Raw genomic sequence first — 22,189 nt, 5'->3', positions numbered from 1 at the left:
TTCAGGTCAGAGTTCTTATTCTATATAAGCTATTTTGTTTTCATCTCTGCTGTAATCACTGGGGCTGCATTCTATGCTCATTTACTATTCTGTTCCCTTAAGTAGGATTGCCTGGAGGTTATACTGCTGTTATTGATAGCAGTGTCCAATCAAAAACGATTGTCTGAAATAAAGTCCTCAGATCCTTACATACTACATTCAGTGAGCCAAATTCTCTTCTTATTTACAACTTTCATGACACGCGTAGAGTGGAAAATTTGTCTGGAAAGCTATATAAAAGATACATGTATCAGTGAAAATGAGTATTGGTAGATAGTGTATGTAAATACATGTAAGGCATACGAGAATATGTACCATTGTTCAAAAGTTTGTAGGTTAAATAGTTACTGTGCATTACAAATAGCTTCCTGAGTGCTGGGCTAGAAGTGCAGCTCTTAACGGAGCTGGAACATACTGAGGGGAGGGAAAGTTCAACCCTTTGAGATGCAGTTTGAAATGTATCCATCAAGAACAGTCTTCAGATGAGGGGGAAAGAGGCAGCAATAGATTGGACTGATCTATTTTTATCCCTAACAAGTTTGATCTTCTACCATTTAAAATGTTTCTATTAAGCTTCATTTTATTTTTGGAAACTGATTTCTATTTGATTGAACTCTCGTACACTGTTGTGTTGCCTGAGAAAACTCACAGGGTTTTTATTATTGTTTTAATTTTGCACAGAAAGGAGAGGTGATTCCTCCCAGCAATATGAAATTTTCCACAAGGTCTGATGGGAGTTTATATGTAGTTTCACCCAGAGGAGAGGAGACGGGGGAGTATATGTGCACAGCAACAAATGCAGCTGGTTATGCAACACGGAAAATCCAGCTTACTGTGTATGGTAAATATAAGTTAAAACCAGACATATTTAGCCTCCAGCAAGATCAGTTTCCAACTGCAAAATGCACTTAGTTGGAAAATCGGAAATGCAACTCGAGTTTACAAAGTTTCTCATCTGACTGTGGGCTTGAGGATTGCATGAGATTACGGTGATCATGAGCCAACAAGTTTGTGTCCTTTAAAGCAGTCTAGATATGCAGGTGTCTGGCATTCTTGTTTGAGCTCCTTGATTGGGAACCTCTTGTCTCATTCTGATTTCATTTATATTGGGGTTAACTGGGAAAAAAACTCTACAAGAGTTAATGGAATTATGTGCGGGAGGGGAGGGGTAGATTGGATATTAGGAAAAACTATTTCACGAGGACGGTGTTGAAGCCCTGCAATGTGTTATCTAGAGGCTATGTCTATACTAGAAGCATCTGTTGACAGATTGCTCCTACAGGCTGGGTCTATGCCGGAGAGTTTTGTCAATAGAAGGGGCCTTCTCTCGACATAACTCCAGGAGTGCCCACACACTTAAAGTATTCTGTCGACGGAGTCTCAACAGAACTCTGCATTTGTCTCAACCGTATTATCCCTCAAAAAGTTGAGGCATGACAATATGTTGACAGAGTACTGTCGAGAGCAGTGCCGTATAGGCACTTCTATTGAAAGAGGGCTTCCAGTTGCCAGGCAGCCCTCTTTGCAGAGCTGCCATTCTGCTTTCTGGCACCAGAGGGCAGTGCAGTCTGGCAGTTCTCTGTTGACAGAGCAAGTTGCGGTGGAGATGCAATCTGTTGACAGAGGCTCTGTTGAGAGAACCCTGTCGACAGGGTAATCTCAACAGAACCTCTGTCAACAGATTGCATCTACGCACAGCTTGCTCTGTCACAGCTCTGCAAAGAGGGCTGCCAGGCAACCGGAAGCCCTCTCTGTCAACAGAAGTTTCTACACTGCACTTTTGTTGATAGTACTCTGTCTAGAGATTGTTATGCCTCAACATTTTTAGGGATAATACCGTCAAGGAAAATGCAGACTGCTGTCAAGACTTTGTCGACAGAATGCTTTAAGTGTGTAGCTGTGCTGAGTTAAGTCGACAGAAAGCCCCTTCTGTTGACAAAACTCTCTAGTGTAGACCCAGCCTATGAATGTAGGTGCTCCCGTGAGTTCTGTTGACAGAACTCTACAGTGTATACACAGCCAGAGAGGTAGTGGAATCTCCATCTCTAGAGGTTTCTAAGTCCTGGCTTCACAAAGTCCTGGCTGTAATGATTTAGTTAGGGTAGATCCTGCTTTGGGCAGGGGCTTGACTCGGTGGCCTTATGAGGTCTCTTTGAGCCCTAGGAGTCTATGATTATACCTACTGGGAAAGAAGAATGAAACTCTTAGAGTGCTCCTCTTTGCTGCTTTCTTAGCTTCTCCCACTATCATGTGAAACCCTGTAGATATGGGCTATTTTCTAGGGCATAGAGATAAATAGGTTTGGATTATTGTATTCTGATTATGATATAGGATAGCTTAATCTGTAAAATTTTAATTTACACCACATTATATATCTTATACATATATAAACAGACAACACTTATTTCATTCTATTAATATGTTTCTTATTTTAGTGAAACCCAGAGTGTCCAGGCCTGCAGATCCGCAAGTTGGTACACATGACAAACCCATTGAGATTTCAGTGACTGCGGGGGAAGATGTCACACTTCCATGTGAGGTGAAAAGTTTGCCACCCCCAGTAATTACTTGGGCCAAAGAAATGCAGCTTATTTCTCCATTTTCTCAAAGGTAACACGATGTGATAGAAACAAAACAAAATGCAATTTTTCTAAGTTCTCAGGTTTTGTATGTTTTTATTTTTTTTAAACTGCTTGTTCCATTGCAAAGAATGAGGAAGGCACTGGAAAGTCTGTGCTTTTGTAAGCATCTCATATTAGCTGGTTTTCAAATACTCGTTCCAAACTCAAGCACATTATTCACCTTTTTGAACTGATAGATTTATGTGTTCCTGATGTTGGCATTCTACATTTTTTCCTAAGCTCTCGGATTCTGCTCTTGGTTTGGTTCCTCCAGTATAAAACCAGAAATAATTTGTTATGGTCACTGGGCTAATTCTGCATTTACGCTTGTGGGAGATCATTGCAGGGTGGGACTCCATCTCTTAAATTCTACATTCCTGTTAAGTCCCTCAGTTGTCTTTGTAAGCCTCCATATTCTTCTGTAGTCTAGTATATTTCTTACAACATGTATCACAAAGCACTTCATAGATATAAATAACCAATTTGAAACAGAATTCTAAATATTTATCTTTTAAAGCTCTGAACATTACTGAAGCCATATTTCAGTCATGGTATATACCATACTCCAATGTGCAATAATAAGGAAGTACAAGCCTCAGAAGTCACCACAGTGTTTCACTTTTCAGGAGGCTGAGTCCAAATAGCCTTCTGTGCACAGTCACCTCATTATTATTCTTTAATATTAATCCTGTGGAGGTGCCCAGAACTGATCATCTGTGCTTGATACTAAATCTTTAAAAGTTTCATTTTCTTATATAGTTATGTGTTTCATCACTGAAATATAGGGAGACTTGTCTGCATTATATGAAATATGTATTCCTAATGAATATATATGAATTTAAAAGTAGTTGCAGGCATCCACTTATTGCTTTTGTACCTTGGAATCAGAAACTCCCCAGCTGGCTTTAAAGATGTGCAAACATGGTTTACAGCTTATGAAAAGTGTCCAACTATTGCCTGGAGACTGAAGTTCTTTCTCTGGCCACAGTGGTGCCAGGTTTCTTCAGGATGGCCTATTAATGTATATCAGTATTTTTATGCAGAGACTGAGGTTTATTCCCCAAGTTAATTCTGGGCCAGATTGTACCCGGGCTCTTGTGGTGGTGTACAGAGTTAGAGAGCGGCCAAGGAGCCATTTTCTTCCCCCGTACCCCAACCTAAGGGCAGACACTGGTTTGGTTCCCCTGAGTAGGGAGCCAGTTAACACCATCAGTGCCTCAATCCACCTCTAAAGGAGTATGGGACTTCTCCACACCAAACTAGCCAGCAGAGCTGGTCAGACACAGAGAAGAGTGTGCTCTGCCCTTTTAGAACCTCCCAGAGATTTACATACATTAAAGTTAAGTGTTGAGTCCCCAGCCCAGGCCGCATTCCCATGTAGTGTACATACACACATAGCCTGCCCCCCCCGCACCAGTACAGACATATACAGTAGCAGGATGGTGAGGCATGGGGTACCCAATGAGGACCTGACTGAAAGATATGGGTATGTACCTGGAGTACATATCCTATGTATTCTCTAATAGTCCAAAGCACGTGTCCTGTCCATACTGCTGTGTTTTCAATGTGGTACCCTGCTTCTGGATCCTTTCCCCTCACAGGAAAAGACTCCAGAGGCAGGGAAGGGCTCTGACAGTGGGGAACGCAGCTCCTCCCAAGGCAAATGTTGGGACATCAGGGAAGCTTCTTGCTGCTGATGCTCTTCTCCACAGCAGAGAAAACCTGTTAGCTCCCCATTACTGGAGCTCTTCCCTGACACAGGAAAAGGCTCTGGCAGTGGAACATGGCCATGATAGAGAACGGTGCCTCAAACTTTTCCCCTGCCACAGAATTTCCTTGCTGCTGAGAAAGACTCTGGCAGTGGAGAGCAGCTGAAGTCTTACTGCCAGAGCCTTTCACTGATATGTGTAGCCACACACTGCACTGTCAACAGGGGGTGTTTTAAGCTGGCATGTAACTACATGTACACTGTTGGGGTCCCAACAGCTTTGTCTGGCCCCAGGGCAATAGGAGAGCTTGGCTCCATGTCCTTGGAAAGGGCATGGCCTCAGCCCCATGAGGCCCTCCACCCCCAGCACTCACAGCTGTCTGGAACTCACTTCTGTTTCACTCCAGAGGCAATTTAAACAGCCTGGGACAATGGCTGCCACCACTGCACAGTAGTGACCACGGGAGCCAGGAGTCCCAGGTCCTTTTGAATTGCTGGGCCCAGGACAATGGCCCTTTTTGTTCCTACCTTGTCAGCAGGCCTGCATACCACACAGTGGTGAAAATGGCATGTAGTGCAAACATGGTCTTAGTGGCAAAGTCTGGCCCTCACGTTTTATTCTTTCTCCTGAGACTCCAACACAGTTAGCAATTCAGGTGGGCTGGTGGTTTTTGTGATGTTTGGTCTTGTGAATGGAATGTGAAGTCATTTGTACGGTTGCTGTAGCACCTCACGTATATTTATTATTTTTTGTTTACATCATCTCTTTGAAGTTGAGAAGGTATTACTACCCTCATTCTGCTTACGTTACTTGCTCATGGACACTAAATCAGACTCGCAAAATGAAACACAGCCTTGCTGAGTCTCTGATTATTGCTTTAGCTACAAGACAGTCCTTATTCCCTAGGCAGTCACCACAAAATGGACTGAACATGGTGAACAATTAGTTAATAGTAATCTTTTGTCATCTTGAGCTAAACTTGAGCTTATGACTTAGAGGTGAAAGGGTTCCATATCTTATTACCAATCCCATGAATCACCCATACCTCAAAAGGTTTATTTACAATAGAAAAAGAATAGGCTTGAAGGAGTCCTGTGAGTATCTGAAACATTTATAGTTTGTCCTGTGGATCTGGCCATGCTTCAGATGATTTGCTTTGTGTTCTGAATGTTTTGATTCAGTAATGAGCTATGAAAAATTAGGAACAATAAATCTCAATTATAGTTAAATAAAAACCAGTTTTAATTGCACTAACTGCCATGTTTAACAGGATTATTTTCATTCCTGATATTTATTGGTAATGTCTGAGTAAGGCTCATTCTTCTCTCAATAAATATTTATACAGTTAGACCTGTTTCCTATTTTTCCAGACACACCTTCCTTCCCTCAGGGTCATTGAAGATCACTGAGACACGAGTTTCAGACAGTGGAATGTATATCTGCATGGCCACAAATATTGCTGGAAATGTGACTCAATCAGTAAAGCTTAATGTGCGTGGTAAGTTACTTACTTACAAGAATAATCCCTTCCCGAGGTCTTACTAGCGAAGCAAGTAGATCAGGGGTCAGCAACCCCTGGTACAGGTGCCAAGATTGCAGGGGAGCCAATCTTCGTCGACACGTGTGGCAGGATCTCAGCCCCACCCGACCTTCCCCAGGCAGCTGGGAGTTTGCTCAAAGCCATGCTACCTGTGGATTAACAAGAGACCAGCTAATGTTACCAACCACCACCTCAACAGGAAAGCTCTGCGTCTTAATTTATTTATTAATGAAGCTATTGTAAGCAGGACTATTAGAGACGTTAAAAAGTGTCACCAGCACTTCGACTGTACATAGCAGTCAGAAGGTCAAATTTTGGCACTCTGCCCCAGAAAGGTTGTTGACCCCTGAACCAGAATTTAAGTGCCTGAATTAGTGGTGGGTCACTTGCGGCTTGTGGGTCACATGAGGCCCCCCTGGGGCTCCACCTCCAGCCCATGGATCTCCTGTTTGCCCCCTTCTCACACAAGCCTCTCACCCACTGAGGCACAGGAGCCTGAACTTCATATTCTTCCCTCTCCCAGCCCTTTTGGAGCACCACAGATCTGCTGATTGATGCTCCATCCTCGTGCTTCCCCCTGCCTCCCAGAGCCAGAACACTGCCCATGGCTGTTCCAGCTTTGGAAGGAAGGGGGAAGAAGGGGGGTGGAGTATGGATGAGTGGATTCATAGTACTTTGAAAGTGCGAGGAGGGAGTGGGGAAGAGCAGGAAGTAGGTGGCTTCAGTGCCCCAGGGCATAAGAGACACATGGGGGGAAGGATTTTGCCTGTCTTTGGCCACCTGGAAGTTCACCAACACTTGAGTTCAAACCGTGTCATTAACCATTTTGACAATCTGGTGCTTGTGTTTTCTGTCCCTTGTTTCACATTCCCACATTCCTCACTTACACAAAGAACAATTTATTTCAGGGAAAGCAATTTCTCTTACAATGGAACTGGAAGAATTTCTTACTGACTTACAAAAATTAAAAAACCCACAATTTATTCTATAAACAATTTCCTACTAACATCACCTGTAAAATCAATATCCTTTTCATCATGCAATGGAAGATAATATGTACATTTGGTTGTTCAGAGCATAGCTACATTATACCTATGTGTGTTATATATGTTATATGTTATAAATATGTTATATATTGTTATATATATTGTATATATATAATATACATATTATACATATATTGTTATATAGGCGGTTTTAGAGGCAAACTTCCTTTCCATACAGTTTATTGCAAGGGGTCGGCATAATCTGTAATCTTCAAACAGCAGGATTTGCTTTCATAGGCCAAGTAAACATGGACAGTTAAGATAATAGCTTCATTTGTGAAACATGAACCCCTCTGAACACACCTTCCTTTTCCACTCTGTATACTAGTAGGCAGAGGCAGTCAACTATGGAATAAGGACCTGTCCACTTGGACTAGAGGGCATGATCCTTTTTCCTAGTTTCAGGCACATTACTTAGTCACTGCCAGTGTTCCCTGTAAAAACGAGCACTTGGGCAGCTGCCCAGCAGAGAATTGGGTGCGACCTAGCTGATTAGCTGAGTGTCCGCAGCAACCCAGAGTATGCAACATGTGTTTCTATTGATGGTGCACATTGGCACCTGCCTTGAGAGGCAGTAGGCACTGCAATCCAGTGTGCCAGGCCACAATGCCTGGAGTAGGGATACAGGCCCAATCCCATGCAACTGAAGAGCCATGGCTGCCCATGCCCTAGATGAATTTGGGGCAGGCTTGCTCTTTGCCCCTGACCCCTCTGGACACGTGAGCTACTGCTGCCCAGGGTGAGTGCAGAGTAGATCACTATCCACTTCAGGTTCAGTTACCATGAGAAACAGGAGCTGCCACTTGCCTTTCCTGTAGGTGAATATCGGGTAGACTCCTCCTTAGCCACCGTGCTCAGTCCCAAGGAACACAGGAGTCATGATTGCCCATGCCCAGGATGAGTGCACAGTGGGGTCTCTCTCCAAGCCACTCTCTTCCCTGGGGCCTCCTCTTTTCCTCAGGCTGGGACTAAGGTTATGTTCCTGGAACAGAAGGTGATGCTGTGGGATAAGGAGGAGGAGCCAGTGGTGAGGAGGAGGAGGAGGAGGAGGAGGAGGAGGAGGAGGATACTGGCCAGCTGTGATTTTGAAGAGATATCCTTGTATTTTATTTGTCGTGGCCCTTTTTAAAAATCAGATATACAGAGCAGTCCCTAAACCATGACTATTGCTACATCTAGTGCATCTGCTCTGTGATTTTTGATTTAAAAGTTCCATGACAAATTTACATCTCTATTTATGAGTCTTTCTATTTTTGATGATTCCTATGAAGAAAAGCATTGGTGCATGGCAATTATAATGTTGAATTATATCAGCCTTTTATTCTTTGGGACCAGCACTATCTATTCCAGCCATATTTTATTTTGCTGTTTGAATTGTGTCTGGGAACATACATTGCTACGATTAAAGTTAGAATGTCAAAGAACAACTGTAATTGATTATCTTAAAGCTTTTGAATTGGTTTGTACTATTGACAGCCAGTACCCAGGAGCTCTCTACAATGTGCTTTGGAAGAATGAGAGTACAGTACGTCTTTAGAAATAATGGTATAGGATTTCAAATGTAGAGTCCCCCCAAGTGACTTAAGCAATGGCAGACTGTAATTTTTGTCTGCAGGAACATTCAGTTCTGATTGCTAGTGTTACTTAGAGATTTTAAATTGCATTGTGTAAGGCAAAGGTATTTTCAGAAAAGATAACCCTGACATATTTCTTTCATTAACTGTCCGCCAGATCTACTTTTTACATGCTCCCTGATCTGTGTCCAAAAACCCCTTGTGTCTCTCAGGAATTTATTTGAAGCTTTTACCTTTCGACTTAATTTTTTCTTTTATTAATCTAATGCTTTAAAGAATAGAATCCGACATTGTATTTATTTGCCTTGCCTAGTTCCTCCAAAGATACAACGTGGACCTCGACTTATGAAAGTACAAGTTGGTCACAAGTTTGACATACCATGCAGTGCTCAAGGGGTCCCTCCACCAACAGTCGTCTGGTTCAAAGGCAGACACACCATGCTAATAGATGGAAGACAGTATATCAGCCATCCAGATGGAACCCTGAGCATCAGCAAAGTCCAGCTCTCCGACGCTGGAATCTACAAGTGTGTTGCTAGTAACATAGCTGGTAGTGATGAATCAGAGATAACGATACAAGTTCAAGGTATTTATAACATGGTCTGTGTCTTGGACTTGCACCTGTGGTCAAATGTGTATTTATTTTAATATATGATATCTCTTGTGGAGGTGGTGCTGGTGGTAGGGAGATAAACCGTTGCATTTTCAGAGAGGTAGACTCAATGATACAGTGGATCTTAGATTTCATTGACCTGTAAGTGATCCTAGTTAGGAAACATCACTATTGCCTCTGCTTCCTGACTCATGTAAAAATCTATATATGTGTTTCAAATGTTGTAATATGCTGCGATTTTTTTGTTTTGAGCTGGGGCAGGGGAGAAATATTAGCTAGGTTGCAAAAATATGAAACAAAACAAAGCTTTTTAATTATTTGAATTATGAAGGGAACTTCCTTGTTTTTGGCTGATACTATGAGGGAGATCAAAATCCTCTCCATAATAAACCACATACCTGCAATATGTGCATTAAAATCCTGGCTCAGTTGTTTCAAAAATTACAAACGTCTGTCTTTTGAACTATAGGAACAGGTCTGTTAGCTCTACATGTAGGAGGACACTTGTTTTTAGAAAGCACCAGACTACAATGGGCAGCATGTTCACACAAACATGATGTCTGAGCCTTTCCTCACTTGCTTTACACGGGTACAATTCCATTGACTGCAGTGGTGGTACTTCTCATTTATAGCAATCTTAAAGCCAGTACTCTGAGCATTAATACTAGGGAGAACAGGTTTTGGCCAATAGTTCCCATTGAAAACAGTGAAACGGTTGAGTTTTGAATTAACTACAACAAAAATGTTTCACTAACTTCAAATGTACTACTCGTGAATTTTCAAAGAGATGCCAGACAGAAAGTCAGAAGGGGTAGGAAGGTATCTTTAAGCTACAGGAGGACAAAGAATCATTAGAGAAGAGTCAAAATTTAAAAGCAGGATTATTCTTTTAATGACCTACACTTCAAAACCAGATTGTCCTATTTCCTTCAAATTTTTCAGAAACATCTCTGCCTTTAGAGTAAATACAGTAATTGTAAGAGCAAACTAATTTGGAGTTAATTCTGAAATCCTAATTTGCACTGAATCAAGTTTACGGTTTAAGTCGTCCCAGGGAAATAAACGGGACTGCTGGAATACTACCACGTACTGTATGTAAATAAGGGTACAAGAATCAGATCCTCTGTGAATGGGAAGGAATAAAGAGATGTAAATTATCTGTGTATGTGGTATGTTTTCACATTTGGGAGGAGGAACTAAGATTTATTTACTCTGCTTCTGCTTTTCTTTTAGAACCTCCTACTGTAGATGATCTTGACCCTCCTTACAACACTCCAGTTCAAGAAAGAGTTGCAAATGAACGTGTAGCATTTCCATGTCCAGCAAAAGGTGTGCAATTGTCACCATTTTGGTTAATAACTGTACTTTTTCTGTTAGCCTGGCATCTTAGAGTACTTTGAAATGGTAGAAATGGATAGTCCTCCTCCACAACATCTCACCAGGATCTTAAAAAATAACAGTAAGCACTGTGTGTGTAGAAGCTTTAAAAGGTCTTTGCTGATAAATAATTTTACTAATTAGGCATTGTATTTTGGTAAGACAATGACAGGACAAAGGTTCTTTGCATTGCTCAATGGCTGGAGTGTCAGGGACTACTTCTGAGCATGAAGGAGAGCTTAGCCCCCAAGCTTCTACTGTACATTTTTTTACTGTGCACTGCTCTGAAGTAATATCAATGAGCAAGAAGCTTCTTGAAGGTCTATAAATTTCTCTCTTTAGGTACCCCCAAACCTACCATCAAATGGTTACGTAATGGCAGGCAGCTGATCGGCAATGAGCCAGGCATTTCAATTGTGGATGAGGGGAGAATGCTCATCATTGCTTCAGTTACACCATATGACAGTGGGGAATACATCTGCGTAGCAGTGAATGAAGCAGGAAGCACAGAAAGAAAATATAATCTGAAGGTTCATGGTAAATAAGTTGTTGAGTAATTTTCAAAAGTGCATTTTCTCTTTTGTTCTTATCAATTGCATATGCTAAATGCGTGCCTGTAGCTGTGGGAGCACATCTGAGTATTTGTTCGTTCTGGTTGCTCATGCTTAATACAGAACCCGTCTTCTGTTTACACAAATAACCTAATGCTTATTGTAGACAACCCATAAATTTCCATGACCCTTACAATAACATGTAAAATAACATGTGAAAAACCAAATGTTTGCCTCCGGAGCAGCTGTAGAATAAGTGCTAGATATGCTCTCCATCAACTTAGGTGAGGGGAACCATCGCTCAGAGAACTTAGGATAGAATGGAAAAGCAGCTGCTCAATGACATTCTCCCCACAAAGTTGCTACAACACCATTGGGAAGGGGCCTACTACAGCAGGTGCTGGAAAAGAGTGAATCCTAGTAGCAGCTACTCAGTATAGTGGACTGCTGCCCTAACCTGGTTTATTTCCAGTAGGAGATTCCCACAGGACTTAACACTGCCCCATGCAGCATTAATTCCCCTCTGCCTCTTGCGCTCTGTTTAACAGGGCAAGGGAGGGCACAGGATGCACACAGAGCCTATAGATACAGTCTCCCTCCATGTCATTCTTTTAGTAAAGGACCATAGACAACTTAAGTGTGGTTATCATGGGGGTGGTGTCTGCTTCTCTTATAGACTCTGGGCTCTGTGGCATTCCTGGATGCTCCTTGTTATTTGCTAGGCAGCCATGTGGAGCTCCATCCACACATTCATGGAACACTACACCTTGGTCCAAGCCTCCTTTGGGTCAGTGATTGTACCAGTTGCCATACTACCTGCATCCTCCTCTCAGTAACACTTGCTAGTTAACCACACTGGTATATACATATGGACTATCACTACTACATTGAAGAAAGAGAAATTACTTACCTTACTACAGTTGTTGAGAATATATGGTCACCACCTGTATTCCACTACTCATCCACCTTCCCCTCTGATTCACTGTAAAGAAACAGTAGTGGAGGGGGCAAGTCAGTCTACTCTGCTTCTTAAACTGTTGGTAAAGCTATAACATGTGCATTAATAAACATGATTTACAAGGAAGAAACTTGAGATAATGAGGAAGAATGTGCAGAATTTTGAGATAACATCTTGGTTTTGCTTTCTTAGATGTTTATGTCCATGATATTTTGATTACATAAATCTTTGTGTACCATAATTTATTATAGTTCCTCCTGAAATTCAAGATCAAGAAAAGGTGACAAATACTTCTGTACTAGTTAATCAGCCTTTGAACCTCTTCTGTGAAGTATCAGGCAATCCATTTCCCATCATCACATGGTATAGAGATGACATTGAGGTATGCACAACTACTTTGTATTAATTTCATCACAAGTGAACTATAACAGCTATAAATACACAAAAGCCAATTGCAGCAGATTTCACATTAGCTTTCTAAAGCCTTTTTGTTGAGTGTTTGAGAAGAGAGCTAATTTAAATAGATTAAAATGTACTGGTAATGCTCTACTTATATATTATGCTGGGAAAATGCTTCTAATGTGAACACAACTATATTGGAAATGCTGAGATTTGTAGCAGTAGAACCACCTTCTGCAAGTAAAACAAGCTATACTGGCAAAAATACTATTTTGCAGATATAACTTGTATCTGTTCCAACACAGTTACGTTGGTCAGGGATCATACCTTCTACCAACAGAATTTAAATTTAAGCAGCAGTAAAAACATGCATATATAAACCACTAAGTATCTTTGTAAATAATTTAATATATGGTCACATCAATCACAATGGTGACCACTCAGCATCAATAATCTGCCATCTACAGGTAAAAAATTAACTTTACCTATTCATTAAATCAGTGCAACAGAAAAGAGCATTTTTCAAGGCTTCTCTGAACACCAGCCCTCAGCCTTCCTCCAAAACGTTACCATCCACATCTTAGAACTTAAAGCACTTTACAAAGAAGGACAAGTATTTTGCCTGGTAGCAAAGAAACTAAAAAGGAGATTTTAATTATCCTATTATTAGACAACTGCAAATTATAGTACCGCCTTACCGTTATCTGCCTATTATATAAATACGTATAAGTTATGGTTGCCAACTTTTATTGTTCTTTGAAGGTATTATGGCTGTGATAGAGAAGGGACATTAAATTGATAGATTATTATTTAAGAAAAACTACTACCTTCTTTTCAAAATTCAGGTGCAATGTTTGACTGACGTAACTTGGACCACATAATGCTGCTCTCTGTGATTTTTATTTAAGGTTGTGGAAAGCAGTACTCTCCAGATTTTGCACAATGGGAAGATTCTGAAGCTCCTTAAAGCTTCTACAGATGATGGTGGACAGTATTCATGCAAAGCAACTAATATAGCAGGGAGTTCTGAGAAGCTATTTAATATAGATGTGCTAGGTTAGTACTATGCTCTTTGAAGCTGATAATCCAAAACCCCCCCGTTATTTAGTACATAAAGTCATGGCCTCCATGATTAACCTGTCCAGTTAGTGCCCTTGTCAATAAGTCCTCAGCATGTTAACCACGTTTAGTCCTCACTGTGGCATTTTTTTTCCAAGTTCCACCAAACATAAAAGGGGCTGACACACCAGGCGAAGTTGCAGTCACCCTCCACCAAGAAACCAGTCTAGAGTGTAAAGTCAAAGGCTCTCCTTTTCCTGTCATTCAGTGGTTCAAAGATGGCAAGTAAGTACTTCCTTTTTGTCTATGGCAAGGACATTATGGTGGGGGAGAGAGGAGGTAAATGCACTGTATTGATCATATTCTGCTTATGACTAGTCAATCAGTGGTATGCTATTGTGATCAGTTACAGCTCATATTATTATTATATGTTTATGCGTGCTTATGGCTACGTCTGCACTAGCCAAAAAGTTTGAAATGGCCATGCAAATGGCCATTTCAAAGTTTACTAATGAAGCACTGAAATACATATTCAGTGCCTCATTAGCAAGCGGGCGGCTGCGGCACTTCGAAATTGACGCGGCTCGCCGAGATGGGGCTCCTTTTCGAAAGGACCCTGGCTACATCAAAGTCCCCTTATTCCTATGAGCAGATGGGAATAAGGAGACTTCGAAGTAGCTGTGGTCCTTTTGAAAAGGAGCCCCGTCTGGACGAGACGCGCAGCGGCAAGCCGCGTCAATTTCGAAGTGCTGCGGCCGCCCGCATGCTAATGAGGCGCTGAATATGTATTTCAGCGCTTCATTGGTAAACTTCAAAATGGCCATTTACATGGCCATTTCGAAGTTTTTGGCTAGTGTAGACATGGCCTATGTGTATCAACTTGGTGTTCATGGTGAAATGCCAGTTTCTGAGTAATGTGGCACATCCAGTGTAGCTTTATGGTGAGTGAAACCAGACAGCGCACAAATCAAGACAAATACACAGCCACTTCTTTGAGGTCCTTCCATAGAGATTGTTTTAAAGTTGTTCAAAGTGCATTCACTTCTTTGCTAAAATGACTATCTTTTTTGGGTATGGTACCCCACAGCAAATTGTTAAACATGTTTCCAGTTAGTGACCTGTATTGCTGCGTGCACATCTCAGTTCTTCAGTTCTTCTGTTGGGAAAGCCCAGTTAGGAGAGAAACTTTGGCAGTACAAATGTTATCCAAAAATAAAAAGATGGTACTGTAAAGAGGTCAAAAAATAACATCGACATTTTATAAAGTCAGCAAAACCAGCCATCGTGACATGACAGTTGCTTGTTATTCTTTGATGTATGGACGTTATAGCTTTTCTCTACTGAACAGAGACATTTTGTCATTATGGTCTAATAATTAGAGAAGGGGACTGGGAATTAGGTAATCTTTGTCTATGCCTGGCTCTGCCACTGACATACTGTGTGACCTAGTTGAAACCTAAGTATTTTGTGCCTTGATTTCTTCTGTAAAATGGGAATAATTATAATACTATAATACTAGCTAACTGTATAGCAATTTTAACAGGAAAAGTTCTCTTCTTCTTCAATACATCTCCCGCTGTGTGCTCCACTCTTGGTCTTGGTGCTGTTCTGGCACCTTCGATCAAAGAGTTTCCTACCACTCCTGATGTGGACTGTGCACACATGGTGCCTGCCTTGCACACTGTTTTCTGTTGAAGTAATGTGTGCATGGCCCAGGCTCTTCAGCCCTTTCTTAACAGTCCCTGCAACAGAGCTCTGCAGTCCTCTGAAAGAAAAACAAAAAAATAGTTAAGTTTAACATAATTCAGTTATGCATAGTTAGTTAGTTAGTTAGTTTCCAGATACAGAGTTGTTAGTTCCTTGGGAAAAATTAATTCCTGTCTGCAGGTTCATCATGCAGGGCTCGCCAGGACTGAAATACTGGTGTCTTTCTGCAGGAACCACTAGTCCTTCTGCAGGGACGTTATGCTGGTATCCAACAGACACTCCCAATGTGTCCGCTGCCTTGGGGGTTAGGGTTTGTGTTTGTGTTAGGGTCACGTACAGCAAAAATGTCCCCATTGCGGCAAGCTCAAGGCTTAAAGGGAAAGGGACCTGAGGCTGAAATTAATACTTATGGGAAAAATCCCTCAGGCCAACCTCAGATTCTGGAGAACAACCTACTTCATTCAGTTCCTTCACTGCCTCAGTCTCCACAATCTAAAGCCTCCTCTGAAAAGTGGAGTTTCCTGGTCCCTGACAGGCAACAGACTGCAAAGAAGTGGTCACCCAGAACATCTACCTCAGCGTTGTAGAAGGCATCTTGCCTCAGTACCTACAATGCCCCAGGCTCCTCTGGCGCCCGCTGCCCAGGTACTGAGGCTACAGGCTCAGCCTCCATTTCGGCCGTGATGGCACCACCTGAGAAGCAGTACTGATCTCCATCACAGTGCTGTCTGCCAAACCCAGCACCATGGCAGCATCTCCAGTCACATCAGCTCCATCTGCGATACCAATGCAACTAACTCTGCCAACTACCTCAGTGCCAATACCATCCGCACTGCGGCCATTTATGTTGCATAGCGATCTCATGATCATCTCCTCGCTGCAGTCTCTTCTCATCAGCACTGATGTTCCCACATGAACCTTGATGCCACACAACACGTTGCTGGCACCATCATGGTTCTCCAGCGAGGAGGAAGATGGGTTGAGGCTGTGTTCTCTTCTCACTGTCCATTCTCCAGCACACAGTACTCCCCACCAAGATCTGTCTATCTTGCCCCCTATCCTCATGCCATACCACTTTGGTATGGGCATCTGTGAATGCCTCCATCTGTGACAGACCCTGTATATTGACCTTACTGCAGCCTGGGGGGTGGGGATGGGGGGCTGCTACAAAAGAGATTCCATTATACATGTCAGTCCGCACAGAAAGCAATCCAAATCTCTGCAGCTGCCTACAGAGCAATTTCTCCTCCTCTGCTGATGAGTCAGTAATACCCCATCTCATCAATGTCAGCAGATGACTTCTCTTTCAAGTTTGAGCAATGCTCCCAACAGATAAATTCTACACCGTGCAATCCCTCATAGTCATGATTTCCAACAGCCCACAAACCACAGCATTCAAGTGCTTACAACTGCTGGGGTATATGGCAGCATCCATCTCTGTGGGGAAATATGCGTGCCTTCACATGCGCTGCCTCCAAGTATGGCTGTCAAACTGTGTTCAAACTGGACAGAGACCCTATGAGGATCTGCTTGACTTTACCAGCCACCACAAAACAATTATTGACATGCTGAACCCTGCGTCCATGGGTTTTCTTCGCACCAGAGAACCTGTTAGTGCTACTGATCACAGATGCCTCCCAAGTATGGTGGGGAGCGCATCTTTGATATCGCTCGGCACAAGGCCTGTGGTCTACAGAGGAGATGACTGTGCATGTCAGCCTCTTGGAGCTGCGTGCTGTACACAACACCTGCCACCGCTTCCCCCTTTCCTCCAAAATCAATGTACACGTGATGACAGACAACATTGCGTGCATGTTTTACATAAACTGTCGGGGGGAGCCAGGTCCCACTCACTGCACACTGAAGCCATCTGTAACTTCTGCATTTGCCACAATATCTATGTTTCAGCTGCACACATAACTCCACTACAGATGAACCGAGCAGGTGTTTTCCCCTACACCATGAGTGGGAACTCTACACTACAGTCCTATGTCACATATTTCACATGTGGAGACAACTGACCATGTATCTGTTCATGACTCCCCACAACACCAAGTGCACCCTCCTTTGTCCCTAACTGGACATAGGAAAATGATCACAGGGAGACCCGTTCCTCATCAGCTGGATGGGTCACCTTCTCTAAGCTTTCCTGCTGATACCTGTCCTCTTCAGGGTCATACAGAAGATCCATACAGACAGGGCTAAAGTCATACTAATAGCCCTGTCCTGACTTAGACACCCTGATACCCCTTCCTAATATATATGTTGTTGCACCCCGCAATCCCTCTTCCTCGTCAACAGAACCTCCTAATATAGGGAAAGTGCCAGTGACACTCCCCAGATGTCCCAGGACTCCAGCTCACAGTCTGGTTCCTTCATGGCTCTAACATGCCGACCTAGTTGCTTAGACCAGGTCCAATGTGTTCTCCTTCATAGCACAAAACTTTCCACTGGCTCCACCTATACTCATAAATGGTAGTGACTCATCAACAGGCGTGCCTCAAAGCAAATAGATGCAGTGGAAGCACCACTCTCACTGGTACTGGACTGTCTTATCATACTAAAACAGTTGGTCCTTTCCTTTAGTTCCCTGAGGGTACATCTAGTGACAATCAGAACATTCCACCATAAGGCAGATGATGTCTGATCTCCCTTTTTACCCATTCCACCACAAAGTGATTTCTTAAGGGTCGCCAAATCCTCAATCCCAAAGGAAGACTTCCTTTGATTCCATGGGACCCAACTCTCTTCCTTCATGAACTCATGGCAAAAACCTTCGAGCCACTCACCTCATGCTCCTTACTGCATCTCTCCCTGAAGGTTGTGTTTCTCATCACCTTTACTTCCTCCTGTTGTGTGGGTGAAATGGGGCACAGATGGCTGATCCTCCTACACAACATTTTTTAAGGATGAGGTTACCCACCACTCTCAACCATAAAGTACTGTCCTCAAAGAGCCTCTCTGTCTCCCGATGTATTTCCCTAAACCACATGCTAATTCATTCAAAAGATCCATGCACACACTCGATGTTAGACATATGTTGGCTTTTTATATAGACATAACCTAACCCTTCAGAAAGATGCCACTACTCTGCATCTCTGTAGTAGACCTGTCCAGAGGTACGCCAAGATCTAAAAAGAGGCTTTTCAAATGGATCGCTGACTGCATCCACCTGTTAGGAAATCAAAGGCACTCAAACCCTGCCCACACCCTGTAGGTGCACATTCTACCAGATTTATTTCTATGTTAACAGCATATCTTCACAATATTCCCTTCTCAGAGATTTGCAAAGTTGCTTCCTGGGCATTGCAACACACTATTGCCAAACATTATGCTCTCATTCATGGTCCAAGAATGGACACACAAGTGGGCAGAGCAGTGCTATCCACAGCCTTTCAATAGCACCGTCACATCTTAAAGGGCGCTGCTCTATAGTCACCAAGAGTGGAGCACCACAGGGACATCTCTCTTAAAGAAGGGAAGGTTACTTACCTTGAGCAGTAACCAGAGTTCTTTTGAGATGTGTCCCTGTGGGTGCTCCACTACTCACCCTCCTTCCCTCTACTTCAGAGCTGTCAGCCGCTGATGTAGAGAAGGAACACAAGGGTCTGGGCCACACTCACACTACTTCAACGGACAATGGAATACAAGGCAGGCACCATGTGTGCATGGCCCACATTGGGACTGCTAGGAAATTCTTCAATCAAAAGTGCCAGGAAAGCACCATGACTTAAGAGTGGAGCATCCACTCTTCTTGAAGAACTCCAGTTACTGCACAAGGTGAGTAACCTTCCCTTCTAGTGCTAAATATTATTTAATATTTGTTGCAATTTTTATTCAAATGTTCTTTATTATGATGAAAAGTATGTGGGTTTTTTTGCTTTTTTGTTTTTCATTTTTTTGTTATTTTAACACTCATGTATGGAGATAAGGGAGTACACAGTGACAGGAAATGAAATAAACTTTTTCCTTAGGCCCCTGTTCTTGGAAGATCCTAATGTTGAGCTCCTGGAGAAAGGACAAGTTCTGCGCATAAAAAGTGCTCGGAAACTTGACAAAGGCCGCTATCAATGCAGTGTGACCAATGCAGCTGGCAAACAAGTCAAGGAAGTCAAGCTGGTCATCCATGGTAAATTAAAAGAATTCTCTAGGAGTAGGCATTCTTTTGTTTTGTTTAATAAAATAGCTGTCTTTTTTGCTGGGAAATAATATGCAGATTAAGGCCCCAATCCTTCAAAGAAATGTAGATTTCCTTAACTTTACATTTATCTGTCATCCCTTTGACTGCCATGGGCTTTCCTAGACATATGAAGTTAAATGTGCATAAATCATTGCAGGATTGGGGCCTACGCCAGCTTTGGATATTTTTTTCCCTTGTTTTTTTAGTTATTGAAAGTGTTTTGGAGCATAATTAATATCAGTTGAAATATATTATTATCTAGTTAGATTAATTTAATAGATTTTAAGGGGAGTGTAGGTGGGAGGAAGAATTAGGGTTTTGTGTTAACACAGTGAAGGTCTGACTTTCCTCAGTTTATGCCAGTGTAGATCAGAAGTAAGACACACAAAGCCAGTGTTGTTATACTGGGGTAAAACTGGTCAGGGAAGAAAAGATGGCATAGAATGGCTTAGAATATAGAGCACCTCAAAAGCATTCTAAGAATGATTTAGAATATACAGAATTCCATTAATTTGTCAGCTGTCATCATTTGATGGAACTCTATTGATTTCATGAAACTATGTTGATTTATGTCAGCAGAGGATCTGGCTCAGGGCAGCTAACTACAGTAACATTTATTATTAATTATTGACTCAATTATCTAGCACAATTGCCTTGTGCCTACAAACTGAATAAGGCATCTTCCTTGCGAGAGACTGTGGACAAACTGGGACAGTTCAGGCTACTTGATGGGCCAGGTTTAAGTAAGGGTGTGTATGGGAGATACTGGTGGCAAGAATAGGGGTAAGAAGATTCCTGGGAGAAATAGATTTGAAAGAAATGTGATGCTTGGCAGATAAAAAGCGAGAGGAGAGCCTTCCACTTGGAAAGGGGAGCATCGGTGGAGGTGCAGTCAAGCCTGCAGCATGGGAGGAGTTTACAGGGAAGTGAGAGCAGAGAGATACAGTAGCTGGGAGCAGATTACGCTGGGGCTGGAAGAAAGTGAGTTGTAGTAGGTTCAGTTTGACAGTTGTAAGAAAACAGTGATGTGCTGGCAAAACAGTTAAGAGACTATCACTAATGACCATGATTAGGGTGACTTCAGTAGAATGGAAAGAGAGGAAGAGTGGGTGGAGGGGTTTGAGCCCAGAGGTGGAGGGAAAAATCTAAGTAATGTGACCAGTAAAGCCATTCATAATCTCTGGAAACAAAGGGAGGAGGTAAATTAAATTTAAACTAGTTAAAGAGGCCAGGGAATATCCCACTGATGTCAAAGAGTCTGACCCTGAGGATATAGACAGATGCTCAGAGATGGACAGGGGCATCTAGGTGTAATTTCCAATTAGATTTTATTTTTCTTTGCTCTTTAGTCCTCTTGGCTAATTAGGACTTTTCCCACACAACCAGGAGAATTCACCACAGAAAAAAATTTGGAATTGTTCATTTCCAATCCTTCCTATAGCATCAGTAACTTATTATTAAGGTTTTGGAGTTGAAGAGATACTTCCAGTGAAATTTTTGAGAAGGACTTTCCCCCAGAGGTTTGTAATATGGAGAAACTGAGAATTTAAACGCTGGATGACAGCCGGTGTCATAAATGTTGAGAGTATTGGTAGTTACTGTCAACTTTATCTTGGCGTAGTCAGTTTCTATGGGTGTGTTCTTCTGCTGCCAGTATTTAATATAGATGGGGGCTAGAAGAGGCAAAGAGAAGTCTAGTTTTGACTCTGATAATTTCCTAAGACAGTATGTTAAAGGTAATCCAACTGTTCTGGCTTGCTGTATGTTCAAGCACTTGCTGAAACATTAGGATGCATTTATGTAGGCTTTAGCGTATTTTATAGATTTGTTTATTTTATATGTGAATTATTTAACCAGGATAAAGCTGTGTCATAATTTTGTAATCTACAACCATCCTGCTCATTGGTTTAACCATCTCCTTCCCACTCTATTTTTCTGTGCTGTCATTTTCAATGAACATTCCATGGAAATAAGTGTAAAATCAGTGTTTGTTTGACAGCAGAGAAAGTGTGTGTTTGCCAGATGTGTCTGGTACTTTCAGGAGCAGTAAAGCAGTTAATTTAGGTTTTGCCAGTTGCAATGTATTTTATAGCCTCTTTCAGAGACTTGTGCACTCTTCATGTTGGGTAATTTGACATGAAAGCTTGTTTGCTAGAAAAATATAAGTACTGTTGACTAGTGAGAGATGAGGAACCCTGGACCAAGATTTTCAAAAAGAGAAGTCTAAATCAAGGCTTCCAAGTGCTGGTTTCTGCTTATAAATAAATGACTTTATTTTCAGAAGTGCTGAATAACCAGCATTTCCCCCTGTAGTCAACAGGAGCACTTGAATTCTCAGCCCTTCTGAAAAATAGGTCACGGCTTTCAGTGGCTGCTCTAGCTGACTGAACAGTGGAAGGGCTGGTCAAGACTTGTCTGCAAGAGATGGGGTAAAAACAGGACATGTCCTATTGGAGTAGTTAGTGCATCCATGGAAGGAGTTTATCAGGTTGCTTACCCAACTGACATATTAGGGGCGAGAGAATGGGCTGTGCCTTAAAGGTATGGTGTGAACCTTTCCTGTTAGAACAAAAAACAGTCAAGTAGCACTTTAAAGACTAACAAAATAATTTATTAGGTGTTGAGCTTTCGAGGGACAGACCCACTTCTTCAGACGATAGCGTTACCAGAACAGACTCAGTATTTAAGGCATAGAGAACCAAAAACAGTAATCAAAGTTGACAAATCAGAAAAAATTGTCAACGTGAGCAAATCAGAGAGCAGAGGGGCCGGGGGGAAGAGGGAAAGTCAAGAATTAGATTAAGCCAAGTATGCTA

General features: G+C 42.1%; 1 protein-coding gene across 3 annotated transcripts in view; it reads left to right on the top strand.

Moving 5' to 3' along the window:
* The window catches only part of HMCN1 (hemicentin 1), a 312,463-nt gene that overhangs the window by 147,583 nt on the left and 142,691 nt on the right, over positions 1-22,189 (top strand). For all 3 annotated transcript variants that reach the window (XM_075002181.1, XM_075002180.1, XM_075002179.1), the window contains exons 21-30: positions 721-880; positions 2,475-2,649; positions 5,740-5,867; positions 8,843-9,115; positions 10,376-10,471; positions 10,862-11,056; positions 12,280-12,410; positions 13,336-13,483; positions 13,645-13,771; positions 19,168-19,322. In XM_075002181.1, coding sequence (XP_074858282.1) covers positions 721-880; positions 2,475-2,649; positions 5,740-5,867; positions 8,843-9,115; positions 10,376-10,471; positions 10,862-11,056; positions 12,280-12,410; positions 13,336-13,483; positions 13,645-13,771; positions 19,168-19,322 — 1,588 coding nt within the window. The remainder of the gene's footprint in view (positions 1-720; positions 881-2,474; positions 2,650-5,739; positions 5,868-8,842; positions 9,116-10,375; positions 10,472-10,861; positions 11,057-12,279; positions 12,411-13,335; positions 13,484-13,644; positions 13,772-19,167; positions 19,323-22,189) is intronic.

This window comes from Carettochelys insculpta, chromosome 9, assembly GCF_033958435.1.
Source record: "Carettochelys insculpta isolate YL-2023 chromosome 9, ASM3395843v1, whole genome shotgun sequence".
Classification (NCBI taxonomy): domain Eukaryota; kingdom Metazoa; phylum Chordata; order Testudines; family Carettochelyidae; genus Carettochelys; species Carettochelys insculpta.
This window is presented reverse-complemented; position numbering and strand designations above follow the sequence as displayed.